General features: G+C 45.4%; 2 protein-coding genes and 1 long non-coding RNA gene across 3 annotated transcripts in view; 2 read left to right on the top strand and 1 right to left on the bottom strand.

Annotated features, from left to right (window-relative positions):
* Positions 1–7986, top strand: part of LOC130188660 (CDP-diacylglycerol--inositol 3-phosphatidyltransferase-like) — a 32405-nt gene extending 24419 nt beyond the window's left edge. The window contains exons 3-7 of the mRNA XM_056407075.1: positions 5139–5273; positions 6773–6926; positions 7226–7304; positions 7384–7465; positions 7785–7986. Of these exons, the coding sequence (XP_056263050.1) occupies positions 5139–5273; positions 6773–6926; positions 7226–7304; positions 7384–7465; positions 7785–7930 (596 nt within the window). The 3' untranslated portion in view covers positions 7931–7986. The remainder of the gene's footprint in view (positions 1–5138; positions 5274–6772; positions 6927–7225; positions 7305–7383; positions 7466–7784) is intronic.
* LOC130188668 (uncharacterized) lies at positions 4104–4419 on the bottom strand. Its single transcript, XR_008830635.1, has 2 exons — positions 4373–4419; positions 4104–4223 (listed from the first exon to the last, which is right to left on the bottom strand). It is a non-coding gene; the product is annotated as an uncharacterized LOC130188668 (long non-coding RNA).
* Positions 7987–8809: 823 nt separating the features above from the next.
* Positions 8810–12698, top strand: part of cdipt (CDP-diacylglycerol--inositol 3-phosphatidyltransferase (phosphatidylinositol synthase)) — a 6965-nt gene continuing 3076 nt past the window's right edge. Inside the window, exons 1-5 of the mRNA XM_056407087.1 lie at positions 8810–9224; positions 9520–9654; positions 9733–9886; positions 11872–11953; positions 12023–12104. Of these exons, the coding sequence (XP_056263062.1) occupies positions 9182–9224; positions 9520–9654; positions 9733–9886; positions 11872–11953; positions 12023–12104 (496 nt within the window). The 5' untranslated portion in view covers positions 8810–9181. The remainder of the gene's footprint in view (positions 9225–9519; positions 9655–9732; positions 9887–11871; positions 11954–12022; positions 12105–12698) is intronic.

Here is a 12698-nt window from a genome sequence, read left to right as displayed (position 1 = left end):
TCTTTCAGCCAGTGACTGAACTTTTCGCAGACTGACCATTTTAAGGCTAGAAACTCCAACCGATGAGCTGGATAGTTCTTTTGGGACCGAGATAACGACTTGCCGGCAAAAGCAATGGGCCTGGCTCGTGCGTCACCCTCCTGAATTTGAGACAGAACCGCACCTAGACCATCCAGGGACGCATCAGTTGACAGCATGAAGGGACGGTAGAAATCGGGGTGAGCCAAGACAACACAGTGGACCAGTGAAGCTTTCAGACTTTCAAAAGCCTGTCCCTGCTCCGGTGTCCAATCAGTCGCATACAGCTTCCTGCTCGACAGTTTGTTTTGTGTTGTTTACCTTTTCTCTTCGCACCTTTCAATAGGTCAAACAGCGGCTTGGCCATTGCAGAGTAACCGGGCATGAAGTGTTGATAGTAGTTTACCATCCCCAAGAAGGACCGTATGCGCTGGGACGGAGTCACGCCATCAGGCTCCATGAGATCAGTGCTTGTCATGTTGGTGATGCTCTCAACCTTGCTGGGGTCTGTTGAAACACCACTCTCATCAACAATATGGCCAAGAAACTTTACAGACCTCCTGAGGAAGAAGCACTTTTGGGGGCTAACTTCAAGTTGTGTCTACGCAGCCTCTTAAACACCGTCTCCAGGCGCAGCAAGGCAGTCTCCTCATCAGGTGCAAACACCAGCAAGTCATCCAAGTAGCATAAGAGACTCAAATAGTTTTGATCACCAAAAATGCTTGTCATCATGCGCATAAAACTCCCGGGACTGTTACAGAGGCCCTCGGCAGACGGTTGTACTCATACAGGCCCATGGGAGTGGTGAAGGCAGAGTATTTCCTGTCATCCTCGTGGAGTGGCATATTGTAAAACCCGGAGGTCAGATCCATTGTGCTGAAAAGGCAGTCCCCCCTAGCGCTGCCAAACAATCTGCCTGGTGGGGAAGAGGATGAGCATCCTTCAGTGTCCTTTTATTCAACCATCGAAAATCCGTACAGATGCGGAGATCTCCGTTTTTCTTCCACACAAGCACCAATGGTGAAGCGTATTCACTGGTTGACTTTCTGATGATCTCTTTTTCCTCCATCTCGCTCAGTACCTGACGCAGCTTTTGGTACTGGCCAGGGGGCACTCTCCTGTATGGGAGTCTGAATGGCCTGTTATCCGACAGATGTATACGATGAACGAAGTCTTTTGCCTCTCCACAATCAAGATGGTGGCGTGAAAAGATGTCCTCATACTGCATCACAAGGTCAGCCATCCTCTTCTTACTGTCCACAGACACTTCACACGACTCAACGTCAACAGTACTAAGCCCAATAGAGCCAAGCATTTCTTTGGAAGAGTCTGCGTTAGCAGCAGGAGGCACGGCTGATTGGGTGCAGCCAGCAAGGGGAACCTCTGTCTGTTCAGCAACATCCATGTCCTCAAGCGCTGCACACGTATAGACATCAGCCAACTTTGCATTTCGCCTCAAGAGCACAGGTCTGTCAGATGTATTGATGAGCTTCAGCGGAACCTGCCTGTCTCCCCAAAGTGTCGTCACAATCTTTGCGACCAGAACACCCCTGGGAGCTGAGCGGGATGAAGTGGGCTCTGTCATGACGGTGCTACCTGGGGAGATAACAGTGTTCTTGGGTAGTTTTCCCCAGATGAGATATTCACGGCCAGGCTCGAGGCAGGTGGCTGAGTTACATCTGACTGTACCGACCTTGTCAGGAACATCTCCACCTTTCCATGGGCTCAGACCTGAGAGCATGGACAGAAAACTTTCAGTGTCTGAGTCTTTGTCTGGGCAAGGGCCATTTACAGTCTTCCAATAGGACTTGCAGAGTTTAGACTGGCGCAAGACGTGTTTTATAACATTGGTCCCTATAATCAACTCATCATGCTGTCCAGGGACAACAAGTGTTGGAACAAACATCTTAGAACCATAAACTTCCATCTCCACACCAAAAGCACACTTGGGCCTAACACGAAGTCCACCACATCCAACAAGGACTACATTGACATCAATTTGTTCTTGGTCAGTTATCACTCCAGCATCTCTCAGTTTCATCTCAGCTGTTTCACTAATGCTACATGCCATGGAGCCACTGTCCAACATGCCACCTATTGTAATAGTCCCACCCATTACCACAGGTGTGTAGAAAAGACTGTCACTGCTGCCAACTCTGTGAATATTCTGATAAACAACCACCTCAGATTTATCACACGAGTCTCTCGCAGACGTGTACACAGTCTCAGCATCAGACATGTCGTCTGTTTGGGAGTTTGTTGTGCGACCTGTACTGCCTCCCTCCGAATACAAGTCGGCTAGTTTCCTCCGCCTGGTGTCGGGTTGAGTCTTTGGCAGGGCAGTTCAGTTTGGTGTGGTCGGCATGGCAGCCAAAACAAAGTCTCTCGGCCATACAATGTGAGATGGTGGTGTGGCTTGAGTCATTGCAGACCTTACAAACTGCCTCTCTGGAACGCTTTTCATGGGAGGGACGCTGGAATCGCCCACCTCGAGTTGGATGCACAGTGTCACTGACTGCATTTTCTCCATCATCTCCTGGAACATGTCGACCATACGGGTGAGAAGTCTCTCCTCTGACTGTTGGAGATTTTGTGCCACGACTGGCACAGAGGGACGACTCGGAGCATGACAGAGTTCACCTGGAACTGGGGCAGATGCTGGAGAAGGGCAAAGGGGATGACACACATGATGCTGGGTTTGGAGATGGGAAGGTGAGGGACTCTGAGTAAGGCACTGCACTGATTGGCCAGTCGATGGCTTACTGGGCTGGTCAGAAGCCACTGCAGTGATGTAGCTCTTTAGATGTGCAGTACCCACGGCACCGCCACTAGACCTCAACTCACGTTGATATTCATCAATCCTCAGCTGAACATCACGCGAGGTCCATTCGTGAAGTGGTTTAAACTTCAGAGTGCAAGCCAATTCTGGGTCAGGGCAGTGCTTGACAAACATAAGCGCCACTTCATCATTCATGTTCTCCGTCCGCTTCCCTTGTCTGTGTAAGCCTACGAGAGCGAGGTCGGCAGCTTTGTTCAGTCTTATCCAGTAGTCGACTGGGTTTTCTATGCTCAGGCAAGGTAGCATAGAAGTCTCAGAGGAAGACATGAGGGAGTGACACTGAAGTAGTGGAGGAGAACATTATATATCAGTTCAGGTTCTTGTTTGACATTAAGCGCAGGGTCACTACGCAAGGCAATCTTCACAACATCTCTGGCCTTGCCCATCAAATGGCTCATAACTTCTTCTGCTTGGTCACACAGAGGAATCTCTCGTTTTCGGAGATGTGTTTTGGTCATGTCAATCCAGTCCTGGACTGGGTATCTGTCAGTATTGTCACCTCTGAATGTCTGAAGTCCTTTATCAGAGTTCACATGGACTGTCACATGTGGAGGGCGTTCATGTTGGTCAACAGTACATTGTGTTGTCTGGGTGGTAGTAGTCTGGGTATCACTGTTCATGTTTACAACACCAGCTGATATTAATTTCTCTACAATAGACTCACCAATTTGAACACCTAACTTCCCTACCATGTCTGTGAGATGGTTTATGGCATCGACATCACTGTCAGGAGTAGACGTAAGAGGACCCCTCATTAACCCACCAACAGGAGTACAATCTGGGCTCTGACCTAGCCCTGTATCACAATTATCCGGTGTTAGTTTAGAGTATCCCACATTCCTACTGTCAGAAATATGACTGAGCCAAGCACCCCTCCCCTTTGGCAACTTAGGGCTAGCAAACTCATCCATTGTTGCTATAGCGATCGTTTTTATAACCAATAAATGTACTTGCGTTGTGTATTTAGAACCAAAATGTAGTAGAAATGCAATGAATATGCAGAATTTTTTTTTTGTATATATCAATAATCAAAAGTCATCGACACACTGAGATCAAACAATTTGAAACACTATGCCCTATTCCACAATCTCTTAAAAACCTGATATGACCACAACGGTCTTCAAAGACGGATCAGGACGTCAGCACAACATCCACGGCGACGAGCATCAAGCTGGTCTGAAGATCCAAAGGTCACGGCACCAGTGTAACGGATGTGAAACGGGCATAGAAGAACTTGACTCAGATGGTGGATTTTCCCAGCATTTATTTATGCTGCAGAAGACAATGAAACACACTTATTGCCTTCTGGTCCGTCTTTGCACTTCCGTCAGCAATACCAAACCATTGTGTGGGAGACAGGACCACACTCAACACAAATAACAATTTATCAAAAACATGTAACATACAAGGGGAAAATAGCGACCCCCAATGGACAAAACAAATAACTGCATGAGCTAAAGTAATTTAAACAGAACCAACGAAAATTCCAACCTTGAACAAAAGGGAAACACATACCTGCAGAAGACAATGAAACACACTTATTGCCTTCTGGTCCGTCTTTGCACTTCCTATACAAACAAAACAACATTTATACAGGGAAAACAGACGTCGGGCGACCGGATGTGGCCAGACAAACGGCGCCAAAGTGGCTCAATGAGACCGTCACAAAACGTTTACTTTGACCGTTCAAATCACACAACAGCTGGACACCGTGATCGTATCAGCGACCGTTAACGTGTAACATAACTGGTCACTTTTCATTAAAGAACAGAGCCAAAACAGTGCGACAATTTTCCACTCGACTCACCGTCAGCAATACCAGACCATTGTGAGGGAGAGACGGACTCAGGAACAGGAAGTGCAATAGATGGAAAGCAATTTCCGCAGGTAACAGAATTGTAAAAATACCGCTAAATTAAATAAAAATGGCTCATTAAAATAAAATTCACAAACACTCAACAATATTGTTGAACAACAAACAAAAATAAAATACAACACATTGAAAACAAGAAATAACAGAATGTATTTCTAACTCCGTTACATTTACACAATATAAGTGGTGTACTTCCCCCCTAGACAAGACCCAGGAGGAAGTATACAACATAAGTATACACAATATACTTGGTGTACTTCCCCCTCGACAAGACCCAGGGGGAAGTATACACAATATACTTGGTGTACTTCCCCTGAGACGAGACCCAGGGGGAAGTATACAACATATCCTCCATGTACCTCTGAGGTGTAGTAGTACTTGTAGTACTTGTTGTACTTGTACCTTTAGGCTACGTGCGCATCGTGTTGGCGCTGCTGGCCTTCTCCCTGATGCCCCGCCTCCCGCTGACCGCCATGTTGTTCTACCTGCTCAGCTTCCTATTGGACGAGCTGGACGGCCGCGCTGCCCGCGCCCTCCACCAGGGTACTGATCGAGTTATTGATCCTCCACCAGGGTACTCATCGAGTTATTGATCCTCCACCAGGGTACTGATCGAGTTATTGATCCTCCACCAGGGTACTCATCGAGTTATTGATCCTCCACCAGGGTACTGATCGAGTTATTGATCCTCCACCAGGGTACTGATCGAGTTATTGATCCTCCACCAGGGTACTCATCGAGTTATTGATCCTCCACCAGGGTACTCATCGAGTTATTGATCCTTCACCAGGGTACTCATCGAGTTATTGATCCTCCACCAGGGTACTCATCGAGTTATTGATCCTCAATGATACCTGATAGTTATTGGTCCTCAATCATCCATATTACCAGATATATACATGTACCTGTGTAAATACAGTATATATTAGGGAGGCGCCGATCCATATCGGCCGATATTCCCATTATCGGTTTTGATCGGCGTTCTCAAAACGGCCGATCAGATGACGTAACATCTGCGAGAAAAACTATCAGAGACGTTTCAATCGCAACGCACCGCAACGGAGACAATGCGCCCGGCGAGGGCCGCAGAGTGAGAGGTCAGAGGGGATCCTCACCACCGAGCGGCGTCCCCGTCCCCCGAGTTGAATCACTGCGGTCAACTCAGCCGACTCTCACATGTCTGCCCCTATAGACTGATGCTCACGGTAAACGCATTCGATCGGGAGCGTGCGAGGGTTTTGATAAAGTTAGCGGAAGGATTTAAGTGACAACATCCGGTTTTGCAAAGTTAGCGGAAAGAACCACGTGAAACATCCGTTTTTCAAAATAAGATATCGACAAATCATACACTAACATATAAAAGTAAACAATGAACTGATTTTATATCTTTATAGATCGTTTCTGAGATTTAGCTTAAATTATGCTAACATTAAAACATTTTTACTGGACCAAGGAAGAGTTTATAAAAATAAATCAGACTTTTGTATGTTAAGAAAAGTCCTGTAAATAGATTTCCCCAAGAGTTCCAGGAAATAAATAATGCAGATGTGTTCCATACATATCTGAAATCCCCTACAATAGCAATCAATCAATTTTAATGTATCAATTAGGATATTTTTCAAAGTAAAAGTCCGAAATGTTTAAAGAAATCGGTAATTTCTTTAATGTTTGAGTTGCTTTATATATGTATTTCCTCATAGTCCTCATAGCTATAATGCTACACAATAAATAGAATGCTTCAATCGACACCGTGATCGGTGATCGGTATTATCGGATCGGCAGATACTGATTTCAGTGATCGGTGATCGGCACCAAAAACCTGATCGGTGCATCTCTAGTATATATAGTAACATATATACAGTGGGAAGGATCAATGTTTTATTACATACATGTTTGGGGATATAGAAAAAAGGTTTCACAATTATTTTTTCTGGGGGTTAAAAAAAGTATTTAATGTATATTCTTTTCCAAATGTAATATTGTCCTGAAACAAGATCAGTTTCCATGTTTACAAATGTAAATAAGTGTGTGTGCCGTCTCAGCCACGCGGTTCGGGGCCATGATGGACATGCTGACGGACCGCTGTGCCACCATGTGCCTGCTGGTCAACCTGTCGCTGGTCTACCCGTCGTACAGCTTCCTGTTCCAGCTCAGCATGTGTGTGGACATCGCCAGCCACTGGCTGCACCTGCACAGGTAGGACACGCCCACTCCACGTCTGGGGAGGCAGCTTCAACACATGAAGCATAGACTTCTATACAACCAGAGGAGCCCCCTGGTGGTCAGGAGAGAGAATGCAGTTCTAACACATGAAGCATATACTTCTATACAACCAGAAGAGTCGCCCCCTGGTGGTCAGGAGAGAGAATGCAGCTTTAATACATGAAGCATATACTTCTATACAACCAGAGGAGCCTCCTGGTGGTCAGGAGAGAGAATGCAGCTTTAACACATAAATACATCTATTAATTCTTTTATTTATGTCTTATCTTCAGCTCAACCATAATGGGATCAACCAGCCACAAGAGCATCGACCCTACTGGAAACACTATCCTCCGAATCTACTACACCGAGGTAAGGACCACACACACACACACACACACACACAGTGTCTGATTTGGTGTGTGTGTGTGTGTGTGTGTGTGTGCTGTAGCCGGTGCTCTCTGTCTTGTGGTTGGGGAACGAGCTCTTCTTCTGCCTCCTCTTCCTCCTCCATCACATCCAGGAACCTGCAGGTAACAACAGGAGTACTGTGACACGTCTACTAATACTTTATTACATTGTGTACTCTGTGTACTCAGCGTGGCTCTACTGGCTGCAGAGCCTCTGTGTACTCTGTTGACCTGTGTACTCTGTTGACCTGTGTACTCTGTGTACTCTGTTGACCTGTGTACTCTGTTGACCTGTGTACTCTGTTGACCTGTGTACTCTGTGTACTCTGTGTACTCTGTTGACCTGTGTACTCTGTTGATCTGTGTAATCTGTGTACTCTGTTGACCTGTGTACTCTGTGTACTCTGTGTACTCTGTTGACCTGTGTACTCTGTGTACTCAGCGTGGCTCTACTGGCTGCAGGGCCTCTGTGGGCTGCTCTGCCTCCTGAAGACCGGCATCAGCCTGGTCCACCTGGTCACCGCCTCCCAGAACATGGCCGCCATGGACGCCGCGGAGCGAGAGAAGAAGAGAGAGAAGACGGAGTGAGAGGGGAGGGGAGAAGAAAGAGTGAGAGGGGAGGAGAGAAGGAGAGCGGGGGAGGGGAGAGGGGAGAGGAGAGGAGGGAAGAGAGGGTGAGAGGAGAGGAGAGAGGAGCTGGGAAGAGAGGGGGAGAGGAGAGAGGAGAGGAAGAGTAGAGAAGAGAGATGAGAGAAGGAGAGGAGAGAGATGAGAGAAGGAGAGGAGAGGGGCTGTAAACACCATGTTTTAATGTGTATGTTTGTCTTCTCATGTGTTTTATTTTAATATATTTGGTTTTATTTGGATTATTCAGGGAAATATGTAGATAATAATATTCAAAAAGATTGATGAGTTTATTGTTTTGGTCCTCTCATTATTATTGTTACAAGTAAATAAATAATAACCAGTGAGCACTTTACGGCAGCAACAAATAAATATAAAATGATTCATAAATATAGTAAAGTGTAAATAAACTAATGATCCGTCTGTTTCTTGGCACCGCCGTCGCATCTTAATGACGTAGCTCGGTGGAGCTCTGAACTCCTCGTGGATTCTCCGTCACATCTTCTCTTGACCTCGTGACATTTTCCTTAGAGGTCAAGTGGTGAGGAAAGGACGGTAGGAGCTAATTATTAAGAGTATTATCTGGAGGCTGTTATTTAAGGAGAGGCGCGCGCTGCAGTCTGCACGCTGTGACGTCACCGTCCAGCCTCAAGGAGCCGACATCAGACCGGAAATAGAGACTCTGTCTTTCAAAATAAAAGCCCAAAGTGAATGAATGCCAACAAAAGCAGTAGTGGAAAAAGTATTCAGATCCTTGGCTTTAATACAAATACTAAGACCCCACTGTACAAATATACCACACTGAGGTTCAGTCAAAGTAATAATGCTACACTGCAAGTTATTATTGGTGAAACTCATTTAATTGACCTTTTATGGTCCAAAAACATCACAACTACTTTGTGCAATGTCAACAAACAAAAATAACCAGCGGAACATTGTTAAAGTTGTTAAATGTTACGTTTTGAGTAGTTAGGTGTAAATAATTCCACAATAATGTATTAGTCAAACGTGACGCATTTATTTTGAAATCACAGCGGAAGTTCTCGTTGAAGCTTTCCGGAAACGGAAGTTTGACATAATCGTCTGTGCGGGTCTTCGCTTAAAAAAAAAAGGGGAAAGAAACAGATCCAACTGTCTGTGGGAGAGTTTCTCTTTGTAACTCGTTAAAACACGAAGTCACGTGACGACAGGAGGATAAACGACCCATAATCCAAGATGGCGGAGGAAAACATCTTCTTCTTCGTTCCCAATTTGATCGGTAGGTTATCCGTCGTCTCCACACGCGTGACGTCAGCTCGCCACATTTAAACTTTCTTAAAAGGGAGATAAACACCGGGACACGTGACCTGTCGAGGAGCGCGAGGCTGTTGTTGGTCTTCTGTTGGAGACGAAAAAATCAAACATTATGTATCTAGACTTCTATATATCTGTCTATCTTTATGTCTATCCATCCATCCATCCCTCATCAGTAATGGGGGTAGTCCAGTCCACAGTGAAGGTACTGCATGTCCCTCAGGTATTAAATGAGGTACTTGTTGTACTTGTACCTGGAGGCTACGGGCGCATTGCGTTGGCGCTGCTGGCCTTCGCCCTGATGCCCTGCTGCCCGTGGACCGGCGTGTTCTGCTACCTGCTCAGCGCCCTGCTGGACGCCTTCGACGGCCACGCCGCGCGGGCACTCAACCAGTGTACGTCACCACGCCACTTCCTGTGACTCCTGCTCACTTCCTGTGACCTGCTCTAACTTCCTGTGTGTGCCGTCTCAGCCACGCGGTTCGGGGCCATGATGGACATGCTGACGGACCGCTGTGCCACCATGTGCCTGCTGGTCAACCTGTCGCTGGTCTACCCGTCGTACAGCTTCCTGTTCCAGCTCAGCATGTGTGTGGACATCGCCAGCCACTGGCTGCACCTGCACAGGTAGGACACGCCCACTCCACGTCTCCAGGGGTATTTCTACACTGTGCTGTTAGTACTTTTACAGCAGTAAAGAACGACATTTCTAGCTCGATGAAAAAGGCTAAAAGACACACAAAAATATAGATATATTTTAAATGTATATATATATGTTTTTTAATATATATATATTTTTAATAAATAAAATAAAAAATATTTGTTATATGTTTTTTTTAGGGCTGTCAATTGATTTTAAAAAATTAAATAATTAATCGCACATTTTGAAATTAATTAATCGTGATTAAAAGGTTTTTTTTCTTCTTTTTAAAGACAAAACTTCACACAGAGCTGTGTTTTCAAAGAGGCTCCTACCTCTAAAGTGCCAGCGAGGTATTTAATATCGTGGATGATAAATTGTTTCTTCAGTGAAACATCCAGATTAGTAAAAAAAAAGAAGTATATTGAGACCCCATTGGTCCTGTCATCTTTACCACTGAGCAGCAGAACCAGTGGCCTTGGTAACTGACTGACATTCACATATGTCACGTTAACCCTCTGGAGGCTGGGGGCATTTTATACATTTTACAAAAAAATTTAAATTCACCTTTTAAAGGCGTTTGCATGTGACACACCCCCACGTGTTATACATAAAACATTCCAGAACAATCTCAGCTCTCTATATAATGAGGCACATTGTCCTCGCGCTGTGTTCTCTGTCTTCTCTGACTGACAGGCTGCTAATCAGGGTTGCCAGGTCTGTGTGACAAAACAAGCCCAATGGCCAATAAAACCACCCCAAAAACCAGCCCAATATCAGAACTCAAAATATGCCCATAACTCCTTCATGATGCCCCTCTGAGATAGGAAAGTGACCCACTGCGAGCGTTGTCGACGGGGGGGATGCTAGTGAGAGTGTACTCATCTGTGCGCGCGGATGTGTCGGCGTGTACATGCTGATCTGGAGTCAGTTTGGTAGGAATTGGGTATAAATAAATTATTTCATTTTAAATATGGATTTTTATTTAAAGATATTCATGTAATTTGCATGCAAAATAGGTCTACCCGAACCAGCGGACAAAAAATTAAACCCGCGGCAACACTTCAAAAGTAGCCCAATTCCGCGGGAAAACCGCGGACCTGGCAACACTGCTGCTGATGAGCTTTACCTGTGAGGTGGGAGGTCCTTTGTGATTTACTGAGTGTTCATTGGTTGTTTTTTTTCGCAAAATGTTGACAGACAAACGGATTGACCAATCACGGTGAAGGTTTCGTGTGTCGCGTTCTCTCCGCGCCGCGTCCCCCGACACGTCGCCCCTCCGTTCCTCTGTGTATCAGAGGGGGAGACGGGAGGAAGGAGGAGCAGGAGGAAACCCAACTGATTCAACCACGAGTTAAACTGATTTCTGCTCCTTATTTTCGCGGAGAAATAATTGTTTTAAAAACGTAAACAGTGTCAAACCGCGGCAGTACGGTTTGACACTGTTTACGTCAGAGGAGTGTAAAAACTTCAACGACACCGGAAGTAAACAAAGTTGCGTTAAAATATTTTAGTGCGTTAACGCGGCCAAATTAATCGCATAGATTAACGCGTTAACGCTGACAGCCCTAGTTTTTTAATATATACATATTTATATATATATATTCTTCTTTTAAGAAAAAATTAATATATATATTTATTTTATATATATTTTTACATATCTATTTTTATATATATATTTTTTTATAAATATTTATATATATAATTTTTTTAATACAAAATAAATATTTATTTATTTAATATATATTTTTACAAATATATTTTTATATATGTATATGTGAGGAAAGGGGTTTATACAAAGTGGACGTAGTTTCTCGTTCACGGACATTTTGAAGCCTTTAGTTCGGCAGTTTGTCCGTCGCCATCTTGTCTTTGTTTGTAACCGCTGGACAGGAAGTGACTGGTGGACAGAAAGTGACCATATTTGGACTGAGGAGGATTTCTTTCTCTCTTCTTCTGTTTATTTCCTCAGCTCAACAATAACGGGATCAACCAGCCACAAGAGCATCGACCTCTCGGGCAACCCGATCCTCCGAATCTACTACACCTCCAAGGTGAGACACACACACACACGCACACACGCACTTACACGTGGTGTCTGACTTGGTGTGTGTGTCCTGTAGCCGGTGCTGTTTGTGATGTGTGCCGGGAACGAGCTCTTCTTCTGCCTCCTCTTCCTCCTGCATCACATCCAGGAACCTGCAGGTAAGAAGTTCCTCTCACGTTTTCTGTCACGCCCACTTTAAATGTTCAGGAGGAGCTCAGTGTATCCTAAGCGTCCATAAGGAGAGAGGAGAGAGGAGAGGGGAGAGGAGCTCAGTGTATCCTAAAAGTCCATAAGGAGAGAGGAGAGGAGAGAGGAGCTCAGTGTATCCTAAGCGTCCATAAGGAGAGAGGAGAGAGGAGCTCAGTGTATCCTAAGCGTCCATAAGGAGAGGAGCTCAGTGTCTCCTAAACGTCCATAAGGAGAGAGGAGAGGAGAGAGGAGCCCAGTGTATCCTAAGCGTCCATAAGGAGAGAGGAGAGGAGAGAGGAGCTCAGTGTATCCTAAACGGCCATAAGGGAGAGGAGAGAGGAGCCCAGTGTATCCTAAACGACCATAAGGAGAGAGGAGAGAGAGGAGCTCAGTGTATCCCAAGCGCCCATAAGGAGAGAGAGAGGAGCTCAGTGTATCCTAAGCGTCCATAAGGAGAGGAGAGAGGAGCTCAGTGTCTCCTAAACGTCCATAAGGAGAGAGGAGAGGAGAGGAGCTCAGTGTCTCCTAAACGTCCATAAGGAGAGAGGAGAGGAGAGAGGAGA

The sequence above is a fragment of the Pseudoliparis swirei genome, chromosome 23 (assembly GCF_029220125.1).
Source record: "Pseudoliparis swirei isolate HS2019 ecotype Mariana Trench chromosome 23, NWPU_hadal_v1, whole genome shotgun sequence".
Lineage (NCBI taxonomy): Eukaryota > Metazoa > Chordata > Actinopteri > Perciformes > Liparidae > Pseudoliparis > Pseudoliparis swirei.
The sequence above is the reverse complement of the archived record's forward strand: the minus strand, read 5'-3'. Positions and strand labels throughout refer to the sequence as shown.